The sequence below is a fragment of the Rana temporaria genome, chromosome 1 (assembly GCF_905171775.1).
Source record: "Rana temporaria chromosome 1, aRanTem1.1, whole genome shotgun sequence".
Classification (NCBI taxonomy): domain Eukaryota; kingdom Metazoa; phylum Chordata; class Amphibia; order Anura; family Ranidae; genus Rana; species Rana temporaria.
This window is the reverse complement of record NC_053489.1, coordinates 229,726,669-229,745,600: the sequence shown is the minus strand read 5'-3', so window position 1 is coordinate 229,745,600 and position 18,932 is coordinate 229,726,669. Positions and strand designations below refer to the sequence as shown.

Sequence of the window (18,932 nt, the reverse complement as noted above, 5' to 3'; positions counted from 1 at the left end):
CAGTGAGATTTTTTTATTCAGTGGGCATTGAGTGTCTTTCATCCTGATTGACGTGGATCTGCTACACGACAAGAGTTTTTATGATGGACTTCAAAACCTGCAAAACCTCCACAACCATCAGGGCAGGCTTGCAGGGAAGTGGTTCTTGTCCCCATGAGCATGGTACCCTCCTATGTTGAAGGCATGTGAGCTGGTATGGTTTAGGATGGAGAGGAAGTGCACACTGATTCCCCCTTTCATTAGCCAGCCAGGCTGCATGCTAGAATCAAAGTCTGGTATGCATATCAAGGGGAAAATTCTCCCTCTGTTCTTGTTTTTTTGCATTGGGGAACCTGGCTCTGGTATGAACATTGACGGGACCACAAACCTTTATTTTTACACAGCCCCCACTCTGTGGTTTACATTCTGCTGTCAGTCAGTAATCCCTGTATATATAGTGTTCTATTCCAAAAAGTGCTAAAGTAATACAATACAGCAATACAGTAGGTACCGGTGGACCCACACTGCAATGCACCACAACACATGAATGCATTAGCCACTTCCTGTCTACCCCTAAGCAGTTTTACTGCTACAGGGTGGCTCTCCTGTGCAGAATCAAGTATGTATATGTTATTCTGAACTTCTGCCTGCAGGGGGTGCACGTGCGCCCCCAGCGGGCCTCTTCTGCTGTGAATATTCGCAGCAGAAGCGATCTGCAGGTTCTGGGCACTTGATGTCCTCAGGCACCTGCCGGTCATTGATAATACACACAGAACAGTGATCTGCTTATGCAAACTAGGCTGATTGCCATTCTAACAGGGGGGGGGGGGGGGAATGGATTATTTGTTCCTATAATCCATATCTTCCACTCGTGAAAGCACCACACTATTTACACAAAAACACTCTCTAGGCAAACAGTTAGCCCTTTGATAGCCCTAGATATTTAACCCCTACCCAGCCAGTGTCATTAGTACAGTGACAGTGCATATTGTTAGCAATGATCACTGTATTGGTGTCACTGGTAACTTCGAAGTGTCGCTATAAGTTGCTGATCGCCGCCCTTACTAATATAAATATAAATAAATAAAAAAGTCTGTAATTATATCCTGTTTGTAGACGCTTGTTGACATGTTTTTCCCAAAAACATGTAGCAAAATACATATTGGTCTATGAAGGAATTATCCAATATTTTGTTCTATTGGATAGGTTTTATAGCAGAAAGTAAAAAAAAAATGTTATGGTGCAAAAACAAAACAAAACGCAGAGGTGATATAAAAAAAACACCAAAAAAAGCTTTAATTCTTGGAAAAAATTACATACTTTTTTTTGAGTGCACGACAATTGGCAGATAGAATAACGCAGTGCCATATAGCAAAAAATGGCCTGGTCATGAAGGGGGCTAAATCTTCCAGGAGGTCAAGTGGTTAAAAAAAAGTGCAGGTCTCATTTTTACCACATCTACTAGGCTTTGGGAAAAATTAGCGCAACTACACATGCAAAGTGCACAGTCTATTTGCGTTTAGTAAATCAACCACGTAAAAAGAGCAATGAGAATGCAAATAATAATTGAAACACTGTGATAAGCAAAAAAACATCTATATTCTATATGTGTATATATATATATATATATATATATATATACACAGTGGAATCTTGGATTACGAGTATAATCCGTTCCAGGAGAATGCTTGTAATCCAAAGCACTCGCATATCAAAGCGAGTTTCCCCATAGAAGTCAATGGAAACAAAGATAATTTGTTCCGCATTGACTTCTATGGCATGCAATACCGCATGTGGCCAGAGGTGGGGGGCCCCGGAGAGCCTCGGATACTCGGGGACAGCGCGGCTGATTTTCGGAAACCCTTGGAAAGGTTCGGAAATACTCTTCATTCATTCATTCATTTATTCATTCACTCTGGAACAGAGTATTTCGTAGTGTTTCCGAGTATTTACGAGTGAACGACTCTGAACCGTTCCAAGTGTCACCAGCGCCCCCGCACCTCTGGCCAAATGCGGTACTTACAAATGAATAGCTAACAACCTCACAAGATTACTTTGAAGTAAGAATTTGTATAAATATGGAAAACCTTGACCTCTATCCATTGGGGGTTCGTGGATGACATCCTGGGCGAAATAAGATACTCATACGTTAGCTTCATACTGCATAAGTCCTGTTTAGATATAAAAATCTCCAGGAAAGGTCTGATGTGCAAAAAAAGACACCTCCAATATGTTTGTAAATGAAAGTAATTCATTCATGTTTTTTTTCTGAGCACAATGGCCTCCAGGAGATGGATTAAAGATTTTCAATAAATTGCTCAGTGGTTCAATGAAAGCTCTGTGTTTGCATGTCAAATTTCATTTATTGCACAATCTGCTTTGAGTTCTAGTTACTGTGAGCAATTTCAGGCAGTGCTCGTGCTGCAGAACTTTATCAATACCTCACGCTGTCTAAACTATTTTCCCATTTACTCTGCTGTCCGGATTTTCTTTAGACCAGAAGAGAAATGAACTATGAAAAAAATGAGGTTGACACATTGCTGCATCAACAACCCCAGGATTAAACCGCAGAGTATATTCTGTTGTCTATGCCAGAGACACTTTTGCAGACAGAATTTACTATTCATGTGTTGTATACAAGGAAATGGTGATGCTCTTTTTCATTCGTAGTGTTATACCTTGCAGGGTGATAGTATTGTGTACACAAGTCCTTTTTATATCAGTAAACCCTAAAAACCCACGGAGGGGAGGTGACCCTCAAGAGAGACAGACACTGTCATACAATCACACGGGTGAAACAGGCTTCCATGGAAACAGCATACACTAGGATCAGATCTGTCTTCAGAACTTAGCAAAATCCTTGACTGCAAAACAATAAGTGACTTACACCGTCGGATCTTAGGCTGCATTCTCCCGCTGGCTGCTAGGTGGCGTTTCGTTTTTTACACGCGACGAATATGCAAATGAGGATTTCCGCCGATTCAGAAACGAACGCCCGCCCGTCGCTTTTTTTTTACGTCGTTTGCGTTCGGCTTTTTCCGGCGGATAGTTACCCCTGCTATATGCGGCCTATCCTATGTTAAGTATGGTCGTCGTTCCCGCGCCGAGTTTTGAATTTTTTACGTTGTTTGCATAAGTCGGTTGCGAATACAGATTGACGTAATTTACGTACACGTCGAAACCAATGACGTCCTGGCAACGTCATTTGGAGCAATGCACACTGGCAAATTTAGCCGGTGGCGCATGCACAGTACGATCGGCGCCGGGACGCGCCTGATTTAAATAGTAAACTTCCCCTAGCCGCGGAATTTGAATTCCGCCGGGGGATTTATGATCCGCCGCAACTTTAGAGGCAAGTGCTTTCTGAATACAGCACTTGCCTCAAAAACTTGCGCTGGCGGATCGTAAATAAGATAGATTACGCGGATCTAAAGATCTGCTGATCTATCTGAATCTACCCCTCTCAGTTTACACCCTCTGCTCACGCACGTTTGTTGACAGGATGTGGCTGCAAAAGGGGCTAAAAAAGATCAGTACTGAGATGTAAAAAAAAAACATCGATAGGCAGTTTACACCTTCTATACCAAACGGAATTTTCATTTATGCACATAGGAGTATTTCTGTGGCACAAAATTCCAAACTACAGTCTTCTCTTCCTACAGTTATGCCATTGTGCATAGGGATGAGTGAACTGCCTGTGTTCAATTTGTGAGGTTGTGTAGAATCCTGCTTGAAATCTATGAAATTCAAACTTGGCATTGAACGTTTTTGACCCTTTCACACTGGTGCTCTTTCCCAGGGTGACAAAAGCACCTGAAAACTATTCCCCATTAAAAACTATGTACTTGTTCATACTGCATGTGTACTCCACTTTGAAAAGTTCTGCAGGCTGCATCTGTGGTGTAGTTTTTTAAAAGTGCACCTTCCATTGTAAGTCAAAGGGAGTGCATCAAAAGCCCATTAGTGTGAGCGGGTTCTTATGCTGCCTGAAAGTACAAAAGTGCATCAAAATGGCATCAGTGTGAAAGGGCCCTTAGGGGAATGGATGGAATGAGTCTTCTTGATGCCAAATATTGTCCATAAGCTTTTCTAAAAAAAAAAGACACGGGAAGCTAGGAACTGCCTTGGGGACATTTAGCAAAGAAAAACACTGATTGATTACTCTGGAGAGTTGCACCAGATTCTGTGTGTGCCAGTTTTAGTAAATACCTCCATAGTTAAGTAGGACCTTTAAGTTCCTTGATACATTATTCTCAATATACACCAAAACTTAAAAACTTTTAATCCAGCATCATAAAATTATAATTTACAGATTAAAAATGGTACTTATGTTTGCTGAACATTCCATTCACCATCACTTAAATTACGCACAAAATTTATTTTTTCAAATAATATTTTGCAACATCATTTCTGTACGTAAAGCTATGTCGAATGTATCCAGGAGAACCCACAGAAGATAACACACAAAAGAGACAACTTATTACCACTATCACAATATTTGTTCTTTCCTTATAATGGGGTGAATACCCCCTTAGCTACTGTATGTTCATTTTGCCAAGTTATTGTCCAGGAAAAAAATATATATATATATTTTGCCAGGAACAGCCTTGTTCAATGCTCAACTGCAAACATATTTTAGGCAAGGTACATTTCTGAATTTTCCCAGAGAAGGGGAGCAAGAAGGCTGTTGGCACACACTACCTTTCTTGGCTGGAGATGGTATGAGCTCAGCCACCTCTTGGTCTGGGCGGAAGGAATTTGTGTTTTAGGGATGAACCTAGTAACATTTTTGCACATTCCAAACCTTTGCAGAATGCACACCTGCATCAAAAATCCAGGGAGTAGCAGTAGCGGGTTTCTTGCTGAGTGGCCACTTATCTCTCTTTTATTGCCTACTGCCCTTCTTTCTATACGTATAGGCTTCGTTAGAAACTCTTATACCATAACAACCTTCTGGTCTAGCCATGGTGCCTCTGGATACCAGGGATGTTGGTCTTGATGGCTGTATATTATTATCTCTTTTGGTGTAACTTGTGACTTACTCACTCTATATTCTATAGGCAGCACTTCTCTTTTGTCTATTATACTTCTACTTTATAATGGATATGTTTCAGTATATATTTTGTCCTTATGAAAAAAAAAACAACAATAAATAATTTGACTTTCTATGTAACTAGGTAACTATATTATGACTTGTTCTAGATGTGTTTGCTTTTTCCCACATTTGAAATGCAAAAAAAGCCTTTAATGCCATGCATTATTTAGGAACGTGATAACAGTGAAGCAAAACAACTTTAGACTAAATTAGAAAATCTTTCAGGTGATCAGAAAAAACATTCACAGTGGAGACACAGATAATGCAAAGTACGTACTTAGAACAAAATAACCATGCCTATCTGTGTATATATATATATATATATATATATATATATATATATATATATATATATATATATATATATATATATTTATATACAGTGCCTTGCGAAAATATTCGGCCCCCTTGAACTTTGCAAACTTTTGCCACATTTCAGGCTTAAAAACATAAAGATATAAAACTGTAAAAAAAAATTGAAGAATCAACAACAAGTGGGACACAATCATGAAGTGGAACGAAATTTATTGGATATTTCAAACTTTTTTAACAAATAAAAAACTGAAAAATTGGGCGTGCAAAATTATTCAGCCCCTTTACTTACAGTGCAGCAAACTCTCTCCAGAAGTTCAGTGAGGATCTCTGAATGATCTAATGTCGACCTAAATGACTAATGATGACAAATAGAATCCACCTGTGTGTAATCAAGTCTCCGTATAAATGCACCTGCACTGTGATAGTCTCAGAGGTCCGTTTAAAGTGCAGAGAGCATCATGAAGAACAAGGAACACACCAGGCAGGTCCGAGATACTGTTGTGTAGAAGTTTTAAGCCGGATTTGGATACAAAAAGATTTCCCAAGCTTTAAACATCCCAAGGAGCACTGTGCAAGCGATAATATTGAAATGGAAGGAGTATTAGACCACTGCAAATCTACGAAGACCTGGCCATCCCTCTAAACTTTCAGCTCATACAAGGAGAAGACTGATCAGAGATGCAGCCAAGAGGCCCATGATCACTCTGGATGAACTGCAGAGATCTACAGCTGAGGTGGGAGACTCTGTCCATAGGACAACAATTGTATACTGCACAAATCTGGCCTTTATGGAAGAGTGGCAAGAAGAAAGCCATTTCTTAAATATATCCATAAAAAGTGTTGTTTAAAGTTTGCCACAAGCCACCTGGGAGAAGGTGCTCTGGTCAGATGAAACCAAAATCAAACTTTTTGGCAACAATGCAAAACGTTATGTTTGGCGTAAAAGCAACACAGCTCATCCCCCTGAACACACCAGCCCCACTGTCAAATATGGTGGTGGCAGCATCATGGTTTGGGTCTGCTTTTCTTCAGCAGGGACAGGGAAGATGGTTAAAATTAATGGGAAGATGGATGGAGCCAAATACAGGACCATTCTGGAAGAAAACCTGATGGAGTCCGCAAAAGACCTGAGACTGGGACGGAGATTTGTCTTCCAACAAGACAATGATCCAAAACATAAAGCAAAATCTACAATGGAATGGTTCACAGATAAACATATCCAGGTGTTAGAATGGCCAAGTCAAAGTCCAGACCTGAATCCAATCGAGAATCTGTGGAAAGAACTAAAAACTGCTGTTCACAAACGCTCTCCATCCAACCTCACTGAGCTCGAGCAGTTTTGCAAGGAGGAATGGGCAAAAATTTCAGTCTCTCGATGTGCAAAACTGATAGAGACATACCCCAAGAGACTTACAGCTGTAATTGCAGCAAAAGGTGGTGCTACAAAGTATTAACTTAAGGGGGCTGAATAATTTTACAGTTTTATATCTTTATGTTTGAAGCCTGAAATGTGGCAAAAGGTCGCAAAGTTTAAGGGGGCCGAATACTTTCGCAAGGCACTGTATATATGGTGATATTTCTGTTCAAAGATCGTCACTATTTAAGTGGAACTCCAGAGAAACAGTTTTACCCACCAAAGCATTTACAAATTCATCCAGCCTGTCGTGTGATTCAAACACACTGCATAACTATACAAGTTACAACAGTATTTCATTGTACATCTTACACCACTCTAATATCGGTCTGTTAATTGGACAATAACTCACCATCATTATTTGGCTCCAGTAATCAGGCAGATGCAAAAAGCTGTAGAGCTAAACTTTAAAATGGCAGTGCGTCACCTATCTGGCTATGCATTTTGGCAGAAGTGCATACATCACAATAACAGTGGAACAGATGTACAAATTTATTACAAATCTGTGTGGTGTAATAGTATTTTAAAGCGTTATTAGGAATAAATGTGCTTGCTTTACAAAACATTGTAGGCATGTTAATGAAGTTAACTAACTGGATTCACCAGCTTAATTTGCAGTCTTTATTGAAAACTCAAGTGTATATAGTATAGTATAGTATAGTATAGTATAGTATAGTTCCTACACATATTTCTATTTTCCACCCATCTAATTTGCCTGCATTGGGGGAAGTTGCCATCAAGCATTGGTATCTGTTTAAAAAGACATAATAAATGTTCATGTCTTGGCTTCTCTTTGTTTCTAGAGATAACCAGTCAACCATAGGCTCACTCACAAGTATGGGGGAGACCGAGAGTGTTCGTTCCTGGGTAGGATCATCAGCCAGCTGGGCATCACCTTCTGGAGGCAGCATGTGTGGACGCTTTTCAAGGCAGTCAACATCTGATACTTTGAGTGTTCATAGTTTACGGTAAGGAAGTATTCTATATTATTACAGATTTTTTGTACTATACTACACTAATTTATATATTATTACCGAATTTAAAGTGTAATTAAATGATCATGGAAAAATATTAATAGTAAAGGTCTCACTGGAATTTTAAAATGGTAAACAAGGTATATGATTGCCATTTATAGGAATATTGCAAAGCCAGTCCTGGTGTCTAGTTAAGCATACTGTACAATTCCCAATAATGGTAAATATGCATCCCAGTTTTCCCTAGAAGTAAATAGTGATAAAAATATTTGTGGTCTTTGTGAGACACATGTAGTTAAATACCCTGTTGCTGTAGTGGGTAATATAAGAATAGTCCTGTCTGTACTGGGGCTTTTGTTGTTCACACGTTTGTGGCTAAAAGTTTTCAGTAGTGTTTTTACTATAAAACCCAATTTCTGGTTGTCATTCGTTAGAATTAACCACTTAAGCCCCGGACCATTTGGCTGGCCAAAGACCAGGCCACTTTTTGCGATTCGGCACTGTGTCGCTTTAACTGACAATTGCGCTGTCGTACGAAACAAAATTGACGTCCTTTTTTCCCCTTTTTCACCTCTGCGTTTTTTTTTTTGTGCAAAAATAGAGCGACGATTTTGAAGAAAAAGCAATATTTTGTAGTTTTTGCTATAATTAATATCCCATTTTTTTTTTAAAAAAGCTATTTTTTTCTCAGTTTAGGCCGATATGTATTCTTCTACATGTTTTTGTAAAAAAAAAAACGAAATAAGCGTATATTGATTGGTTTGCGCAAAAGTTATAGCGTCTACAAAATAGGGGATAGTTCTATGGCATTTTTATTATTATTATTTTTTTTACTAGTTATGGTGGCGATCTGCAATTTTTATCGTGGCTGCGACTTCATATCAGACATTTTTGACAAATTTTTTGGGACCATTGTTATTTGTACAGCGATCAGTGTTATAAAAATGCCACTGGCGGTGAAGGGGTTAACCACTAGGTGGCGCTGAAGGGGTAAGTGTGTCCTAGGGAGTGATTGTAACTGTTAGGGGTTCCCGATCAATAGTAGATCAGTGACATTTCACTAGGCAGAACAGGGAAATGCCGCGCGCATGTCTGCTGGGCGTCAAATTTCTTTGCTATATTTAGACTGCCCATGTTAAAGTATGGCCGGCGTTCCCGCGTTGAATTTTTTTTTTTTTTTTGCGTAAGTCATCCGTGAATAGGAAAGGACGTAACGCACGTCGCCGTTCAAAAGATTACGTCGGTGCGACGTCATTTCGCGCAAAGCACGGCGGGAAATTTCAAAACGGAGCATGCGCAGTACGTTCGGCGTGGGAATGCGTCTAATTTAAATGATACACGCCCCATTTGAATTAGGCAGGCTTGCGCCGGACAAATTTACGCTACGCCGCCGCAAGTTTACAGGCAAGTGCTTTGTGAATCAAGCACTTGCGCTTAAAACTTGCGGCGGTGTAACGTAAATGGGATACGTTACGCCGCCGCAATTGTATGTGAATCTGGCCCTGTGTTCCTAATAACTGGCCAGGAATAGCTTCCACTGCTCTCACTGGTCACATGGACTGCCATCTTCTTTTCTCAATTAAAGGAGTTGTAAAATTTTAATGTTTTTTACCTTAATGCATTCTATGCATTAAGGTGAAAAATCTTCTGTGCTGCAGATGCCCCCAAGAGCCGCCCCTTTTCTTTACTAAACCTGATAATTCCAGCAACAAGAATGAGCAAAACCCTTGCACAGAGCAGGTAAGTATAACATGCTTGTTATTTGAAGTAAAAATGAAACAAACAAACAAGCCGGCGTATCCCTTTTGTGGATTACCCCCTATGGATGCATCTATCCAAATGTTCACCCAATAACCCAGGAGGATATCAATGTAAAGCCTACATGGAATACATGAAATAGTGCTGTTGCCATGTCTGCATTTATTAATGTTTAGGTTTTCACTTAAGATATACAGTGCATGACATGTTATTACCTGGGACCAGGACTATGACAGTGCTGGCACCCTGACAGCCATTCATTGTCATTTATTTTGCCTAAAATATTTTAATTTATTCACAAATGATTACATTGCATTGTTTCCATTAAAGGATTTGATTGGAAGGATTAGATATGGTAAAATCCAGGCAATTTGTTTTAAAATTTTGGATAGAATGGGGTTTGATTCTCTGTTGGGGTGTTATTACCTTTTGAGATCCCAGCTGACACAAGGATAAAGGGAAAATGTATTCAATGGAGACATAAAAAGCAAGAAAAAAAACAGAGTTCAAATTATTAGAATCTCTGTCACTTCCTATTCTGTATTAAAGCCCTAACTTCTTTTCCCAATGGCTTCCATTATGTCAGATTGTAAGAGGATGTCACGAGTCAGAAAGTAAAGGAAAATCCTTGAACAGGAGTCCAGCAAAGGTTCCAGTCCTTACCCACTCTAAAGCTTCAACATATTCATAGCAAGCAGTAAACAAGCATTAAAACAAGCCACCCCTTTATTATTATTATTATTATTATTATTATTATTATTACTTTTATTATACATGATTTATATAAAGGCATTTGTTCTTAAAGTTAACAACACTGCCTCTATAGTCATGCCAGTCAGTTTCTAACAGCTTATAAGCAACTGGTGTTTGTTCACATTCAAGGCTATGTTTCTTTTGCTATGCATTATGAATGTAGAGGATGATTTCAGTGTCTTTGTTGTGAACTTTGAAGATTAGTTTTTTTCCATAGCATGTAAAGCTACATAGGTAAATCATGGCTGGTTTCAAAGTGTTTTGACTGCTTGTTTATGATATATGAATACTTTATCGTGCATAGTCTGGTTTAACCTGAATGTAGCTAGAAACCTAATCTAAAATCCCAGACCAATCATGACAGTAGAAAATATACTATTGTGCCAATATAACTAAAATATAATCAATGTAATATAAAAGCTTTGCCATGAAATCCAAAATGAGTAAAAATCCACAATGAAAACCAAAATTAAAGCGGAACTAAAACCATTGATTTAACGTTTTCAAAAAACAGTTACATTTCCAGGCATCCCTGGAATGCCAACTGTGAATTTTGCTTGTGCTCTCAACCAAACTGTCAAACTAATAAAGTGGAGCTTTACCCAATAATAACAACATAAACATAATGTTCTTTAGCAATAAGAATACATTCCACATTAATAATTATGCTACCAAAATTGGTGTGTGCTGTAAATTGACTCCAGCATTGTTCTTGCTTCTTCTTGCTGCCATTCTGCTGAAGCCCAGAACCCTTGAACAGCAGTAAATTATTAAGCAGAACTAAACCGATTGATTTAACTGTTTCAAAAAACAGTTACATTCCTGGAATGCTGGGATTTGGTCCTCAACCAAACTTTCAAACTATCAAATGGCTGATGTCATTACTGATTACATGTGCAGCACTATGGCAGCTGTAAAGGATAGTATGGTTTAATTCCACTTTAAAGGAGTTGTAAACCCTTGTGTTTTTTCACCTTAATGCATCCTAGTAGCGTCAATTACGTGGGGTCATGATTAATTAGCATACAACACGCCCCCTACCAGCCTATTTTGAATTAGGCGGGCTTACGCCGGCCCATGTACGCTACGCCGCGGTAACTTCGGGCGCAAGTTCTTTCTGAATACGGGACTTGCCTCTCAAAGTTACAGCGGCGTAGCGTATATGAGATACGCTACGCTTGCCTAAAGATAGGTATTTGTTTCTGAATCTGGCCCTAAATCTATTGTTTAAGTTTTCAATATTGGCAATCTGTTGCTAGATTAGGTAGGTTAATCTTCTCTTTTGCCAAGCTAATTTATTACATAGATTGAGCCAGCTAATTGCTTAATTATCCACACAAGCCATACACAGTCTTGGCAGATATATTTGCAGGTGTACACCGCACACTTAGAAGTCCCATTTCTAAGCTAAATACTAGAAGATTGTGTTGGGGTTGGGACATTCCCAACCCCAACACAAAAAATCTCCAATAAGGGGATTTTTTGGCATTTGCAATGGGCTCCAGTACCTATTTCTACTAGAAATTCTTAACTGGTTTAACAATTTAAAAATAAATCACACATGTTTTACTTTGTGTCTGTTAATTTAGGTATTTTTTTGTCTCTGATTCCAATACAAGTTCAATGTCAAATGGTAATAGTGGGGTTTATTTACTAAAGCTGCAGAGTGCAAAATCAGGCTCATTTTTGCATATAAATAACATCAGCTTTTAACCTCAGCTTGTTTAATTAAGATTTGGCAATAAAACCTGGTATCTGATTTCTATGCAGAAGTGAACCTGATTTTGCATTCTCCAGCTTTAGTAAATCAACCCCACAGTCTGCCACTACTAAACTGTGGCAGCCTGGTTCTTACAGCTTGTTAACAGATCTGTAAGATGTCATTTTGATCGTGTCACTGTCTGCCAAGCTACCAAGACTGTAGGTTAAGCTATCTCACCACAATTGGATTAATTATAGAGATCACACTTTCAGTGCTTAGATTGTGGAAGAAGAACAAAGAAGAACAAATAATGCGATAATAGCTAAAAAATGCATGCACTAAAAAATAGAAATGCGCCGCAGACGAACTAGAAATGCATATAAACATGCATGCAGAGCTGCACACTAAACATAAGGATTGTAGTGTAAACTAGCCCTTGGAGTTCTCAGAATTCAGATGTTTTTTGGTTTTTTTTCTGGTTGAAATTAAAGTGAAATTCCAGCTTAACTCTAACTTCTCTTGAAATTGTCCCCTCCTCCCTCCTAATACCTATGCTGACTAACCTGTGTAAGAAAGATGTGAATATCTACTTATTTTCAGGCTTCTATGGTCTAATCATGTGATCCTGCTACCCTGTGTCAGCGGGTGTGGCTTCAGGGCAGACAACAGATGGGCCATTGGTAAGGGTGATGTCACAGCTTCAGGCATTACTAGCTGTTGTTGGAGCAATCTCTCCTCTTGCTTGCGCTGCCGCTAGCAGACATTACATGACTGGACTGGAGTAAATTGACTATTGTCTAAATAGGCTAATGTACACATCTTTCTTACACAGGTAAGTAAGCATAGGTGTTTGAAGGGGAGAGAGGACAGTGTTATAAGAAGTTAGAGTTAAGTTGGATTTCCATTTTAATGGATATGCCTTTTTAACCACTTAAGCCTGTTTTTCAGATTTGGCGTTTACAAGATTAAAACATTTTTTTTTTCTAGAAAATTACTTAAAACCCCCAAACATTATATATATTTTTTCTAACACTCTAGGAAATAAAATGGCGGTCATTGCAATACTTTTTGTCACACCGTATTTGTGCAACGGTCTTACAAGCGCACTTTTTTTGAAAAAAATTCACTTTTTTGTATTAAAAAATAAGACAACAGTAAAGTTAGCCCAATTTTTTTATATATTGTGAAAGATAATGTTACGCCGAGTAAAATGATACCCAACATGTCACGCTTCAAAATTGCACCCGCTCGTGGAATGGCGTCAAACTTTTACCCTTAAAAATCTCCATAGACGACGTTTAAAAAAATCTATAGGTTGCATCCTTTGAGCTACAGAGGAGGTCTAAGGCTAGAATTATTGCTCTCGCTCTCACGATCGCGGTTATATATCACTTGTGTGGTTTGAACACCGTTTTCATATGCGGGCACTACTCACGTATGCGTTCGCTTCTGCACGCGAGCTCGTCGGGGCAGGACAAATTTTTTGTTTTTGTTTTCTTATTTATTTTATAAAAAAAAAAAACGATCACTTTTATTCCTCTTACAAGGAATGTAAACATCCCTTGTAATAGAAAAAAGCATGAAAGGTCCTCTTAAATATGAGATCTGGCGTCAAAAAGACCTCAGATCTCATATTTAGACAAAAATGCAAAAAAAATAAAAAAAAATTGTCATTTGAAAAAATGACAACAAGAAAATATTGCTTTAAGAAGCATGGGCGGAAGTGACGTTTTGACGTTGCTTCCGCCCTGCTATGCTATGGGGACGGGTGGGGGCCATCTTGCCCTCACTCATATCCCAGCCGAGCAGGAGGAAGCACGCGTTCGCCTCCGCCGCTGCCGACGGCTCCGGTAAGCGACGGAGGGTGCGGGAGAACGGCGGTGCCGCCGATAACGTAATCTTGCGGCGAATCCGCCATAGAGATCACCATTATCATTTAAAGGACCGCTCACTGAAAAGATGGATATCTCGGTTGTGGCAGCAGCTGCTTCTGTTACTGAGATATTCATCTTTAAAAAAATTACGTATATATACAGTGAGCGGTCCTTAAGTGGTTAAATGAAGTTATATAACGAATATATTTTTGTCATGTTAAGAAAACAGTTTTGAGACTACAATGCTGCCAATTTAACCTGGAGTATGGTTCAAAAAAGAAATGTGTAAAACTGAGAATTTAATTCTGCAAAAAATTAGGGGAGTGTAAAGTGTGTACTCTAGGCAAAAATTCACCTTGCAAAGAATATCCAAACAATTACAGGGGGAAAAAAAAAATACAATATTGGTTTGCAAATGTTTGGATGATAGAAGTCAGCAGAGCTTCACCTCATTCACTAAGCTAAGGGAAAACTTCCTTGCAAAGTGAAATTCCCTAATAACCTATTTGTCTTTGGTAAATCATCTCCTTCGAGTGATGTTGAATATGAAGGAGTGGGTAGTAAAGATGGAAATGATGAGAGCCATAAGTGAGTGAGTTAGGCCCTGTACACACGATCGGACCAAACTGATGAAAACGGACTGAAGTTCAGTTTCATTGGTCTAAACTGACCGTGTGTGGGCTCCATCGGTCCGTTATCCTTCGGTCCAAAAATTTAGAACTTGCTTTCAAATTCAACCGATGGACGCCTAACCGATAGGTCAAAACCAATGGTTAGTACGCAAAAGCATTGGTTCCAAACCCGCGCATGCTCAGAATCAAGTCGACGCATGCTTGGAAGCATTGAACTTTTTTTTTCTCTGCACGTAATTGTGTTTTACATCACCGCGTTGGACTCGATCGGTTTTTGAACTGATGGTGTGTAGGCACATCAGACCATCAGTCTGCTTCATCGGTAAACCAATGAAAACGGTCCTTCGGACCATTTTCATTGGATGGACCGACCGTGTGTACACGACCTAACTTGTATAGCGCTACAAATGCAAACTAAATCGCCTCAAGTCGCTTTTTGCATCCAGTGTCGTCCTGATCCTTCAGAAGACGTGGGTCTTTAGTTTTTTTTCACGCGATTGGTGATGTAGGGTTTTATTTTCTCGCTTAATTATTGAGAAGCGTTTCCTTGTGAGCAATGCATTTGTGAGTGAGGCAGAGGGTCTTGAATGTGACCCGATCCTTTACGGCTAGCCAGTGGAGGGACCTCAAGACCGGGGAGATGTGATGTAATATGGAATTTAGACATAGGAATGTGACTTTTATTATGTACATCTGTCTGTATCTGTTTATACAATACAGTAAAAGAGAGAATAATTAAAACTCAACGAGTGACAGACCTGGATATCTGCATATTTTTCTGGGTAATTACTAATAGTTTTAGCCTAGGTTCACACTGCTGCGAATTCAAAATCGCGGTAAAATGCGCGATTTTACCGCGATTTTGCGGCTGCGATTTTGCCGCGATTTCGGCCGCAATTTAATGTAAATCGCGGCCCGAAATCGCAAAAAGTAGTACAGGAACTACTTTTTGAAATCGCAGATGCAGCTTCGCACTGATTAGGACAGTGCCATTGCCGACAATTGCCGCCGATTTGAGATGCGATTTGACATGTCAAATCGCATCTCAAATCGTTCCAAATCGTACCCAGTGTGAACCAGGGCAGAAAGTCAAATGTTTCAACATGCTAATCAGGCAACTAGCATTTCCAGAATAAAATGACATCCTCCACGTTTCTCTTGAGAAATGTGTATTTTAAACAAGCTAAATGTCTCCTTAACATGGAATAATACTTAGCACTGTTCGCACCTAGGTGCTGCCATCTTGTTTCCAGGAGGAATGGAGTTTTCTCTCACATAGAATTTCTATCACACCTGCTCTATCATACAAAGTATTAGCTGTGTTTGTACTGTCATATGTGCTGTCAAGTTTTGCATTGATGCTATAGAGGAACCTATTCTATAATATGGAACCACAGAGATAAGAAGTTTGCGTACTCCAGATTCATAGCTCAACATCCGTCAACAAATAGTTCAAATTTTAGGTAAAAAAAAGAAACACAGTACTGCTTGCTACTAACTTTGGAAAGAACACACAAATAGTGTGTAATAAGGTATCTATCTATCTATCTATCTATCTATCTATCTGTCTGTCTGTCTGTCTGTCTGTCTGTCTGTCTGTCTGTCTGTCTGTCTGTCTGTCTATCTATCTATCTATCTATCTATCTATCTATCTATCTATCTATCTATCTATCTATCTATCTATCTATCTATCTATCTATGTCTGTCTGTCTGTCTGTCTATCTATCCCCTTTATTTCTATTATCTGTCTAATTTTTTCAGTCTTTTTACCTGACTGGCTTTGGAAAAAATAATAGAAGAGCATTTGTGACACATTTACATATCGAGGATACATTTGAACAGTCCCATTGAGACCCATGTAAATTGAAGTTAATAAGTAGATTTATTATGAGTCAAACTTGTAGCCTGCATTTACAAGATTAATATCTTTATTTTCACTGTATTACTGCAGAAATTATGAATAAAAAGGAAAAGGGAAAGCTGAACATAATTCTGGTTATGCTCTAAAGTGTATGACTGGATGTCACTGGAGACATCAGACAGGGACACGGGAGCTTCCTTTCTATATGTATACTTATATAGGCCATCCACAGAGATAGCAGTCTATGAAGGCCTATTACTTTAGCTAGTAATCTGTCAAAGCTGTTCAACAATATGTTAACATATTTCATAATCAAATGTCCAGAAAATGTTGCATTATTTGAACGACTACAGCCAAGGCTGGCTTTAAAATATTTGCTGCCACAAATCACTTTTTTCCATGCTGTCATTTTCTTCTCTATGGTCTAACTTCCTATATAAACATGTATATGTTTCCAAATAAATGTAATATATAGTTCTGTAATTTTGTTTTAAAATTGCAATGCTACAAGGCTTAGATATTGTTTAGGGATTGTACTTTATGAAAGATGAAATGATCGTTAAAATAACATGTCACAAAATAAAATGCTAGTGCCTGACTTATACTGACTATCTGCCTCAACACACTGAACCAGAGACTGTATTTAGAAGATAAAAGTCATCAAAAAATCTTACATGTTCTCTTTGTGTTTGTTATGGGTCAAGTATGGAGTATGGAAGCACGATTTATTATCCTAATTATCCTACTAACCTATGCTCTGATCTGGGAACATTAATATTGATTTGTTTCTGCTTCATATTCAATGTCTCTCATATACCTGAACGTGGCTTGTCTTTAAAACTAATCTCCAATTTTTAGGGAAGTTTAAATAGTTTGTTTGGATCCAGCATTTTCAAATAAGCTTTTTAAATTTCACCAAATGCTGGAGATTACCCTTAAATCTGCCTTTTGATTACTGATTTGGCTCTGTACTGGCTTGACCTTTGCTGATGTTTGGGCCTATTTTGTCTATAGTCTTGCCTTTTTCCCTTGTGCCTTGCTTTTGTGTTGTAACCTCTGCTGCTGATGGCTCTGTCCTGTCTGCTGAATATGTTTCTGTCTACCAAACTGGTACAGGTATTGTGCTGTATTAATCCTAATCATTGGGCTGTCCATAGTGCATATCCAGGACCCCATTCTGGGAGTTACTGCAGGCAGGCTTTCATCTATACCATCCTTGGCTTTGCTGAAGACTCAGTGCTCCTGATTTTGTTATGCTTCTGGCTTCCTTTTGACTTGCTTTTGTTTAGACTCATTGGAAAGGGGCCTGCTGCATTTAGTCAAATGCCAAGCATGTCTGCCAGTGAAAGGTGGTGAAGACCATTAGGATCCATTGGCTGTGTTTGGAAGACTTAATGACCAACTTCCTTCTGGTATGCATCTTTGCCAATCTGAGTATCCAGGCATCAGCCAGATAAAAACAATGCAGATTAAAAAAAAACAATAAGTCTTATGCCAGTTAAAGAAAACCAGAACATAATAGTAATAAGCATGTCCCAATAGCAGTAAAAATGTTTGACCCTTTAGTAAGGTTTTTATGGCTGCCTGTGTCCCTTCTCTGAGAAATTTTCACTCATTACATACTTTTATACAGTACTGAGATCTGCCTTTTAAAACACTTGTTATGTAGGACATATATTAAAACACACATTTTTGATGGACAGATGAAACTTTAGACAGCATTCTTACTGCTGTCCAAGCCTTCCTGTTCTAGGGTCAATCGCTTGCCTTATTCCTTGTCTTGGTGTTCCAAACACAGGAAGTGATGGGCAGTGCTCCATTGGGTTCACAGATATTATTTAAATCCTGACAGAAAAAGTTCATAATTTTGATTGAATAAATTGTCTGAAGTTAGGCTTTATGCCACTATAAAAAGTTTTGTGTGTTACCGGCGCCAAGATGATATCAATGGGCCAAATCCTCAGAAATGGAGCGTAACTTAACTTTTCAGAGTTAAGTTACACTGCCGCAATTCTCCGAAGTTAGGTGCCGATCCTCAAAGCACTTACCTGGAAAATTGCGGCAGTGCAACTTAACTCCGTCCGTCGCAAGGTGTTCCTAATTCAAATGGGCGATTCCCATTTAAATTAGGCGCGCTCCCACACCGGACGTACTGCGCATGCGTGTGACGTCATTTTTCCCGACGGGCAGCGCGCGAAATTACGTTACGTCTGGCTTTGTGGATTGCGACGGGACAATAAAGTTGCGTCGGGTAAAAAAAAAGTTACGCGCCGGGAAAAAAAATTCAAAATTTTAAAAAAATCGCGGCGATCGAAAAAAAGGTCTGTTTTTACAAGGTGTTACTAGTTTACACTTTGTAAAAGCAGAACTAATTTTACGTATGCAAAACGTAACTTACGCAGAAAACACAAAGCTAAAAAGCTTTGTGGATCTGCCTAAGTACTCATTTGCATACGCAAAGCGGCATTTCGACTCGAAATGCCCCCAGCGGCGGATGCGGTACTGCATCTTAAGATCTGACAGTGTAAGTGTCTTACAGATGTCAGATCTTCTGCCTATCTTTGGAAAAATCCTT

General features: G+C 39.0%; 1 protein-coding gene across 1 annotated transcript in view; it reads left to right on the top strand.

Annotated features, from left to right (window-relative positions):
• The window catches only part of MYO18B (myosin XVIIIB), a 764,821-nt gene that overhangs the window by 726,463 nt on the left and 19,426 nt on the right, over positions 1-18,932 (top strand). Inside the window, 1 exon segment of the mRNA XM_040358554.1 lies at positions 7,607-7,771. Within this exon segment, the coding sequence (XP_040214488.1) occupies positions 7,607-7,771 (165 nt within the window).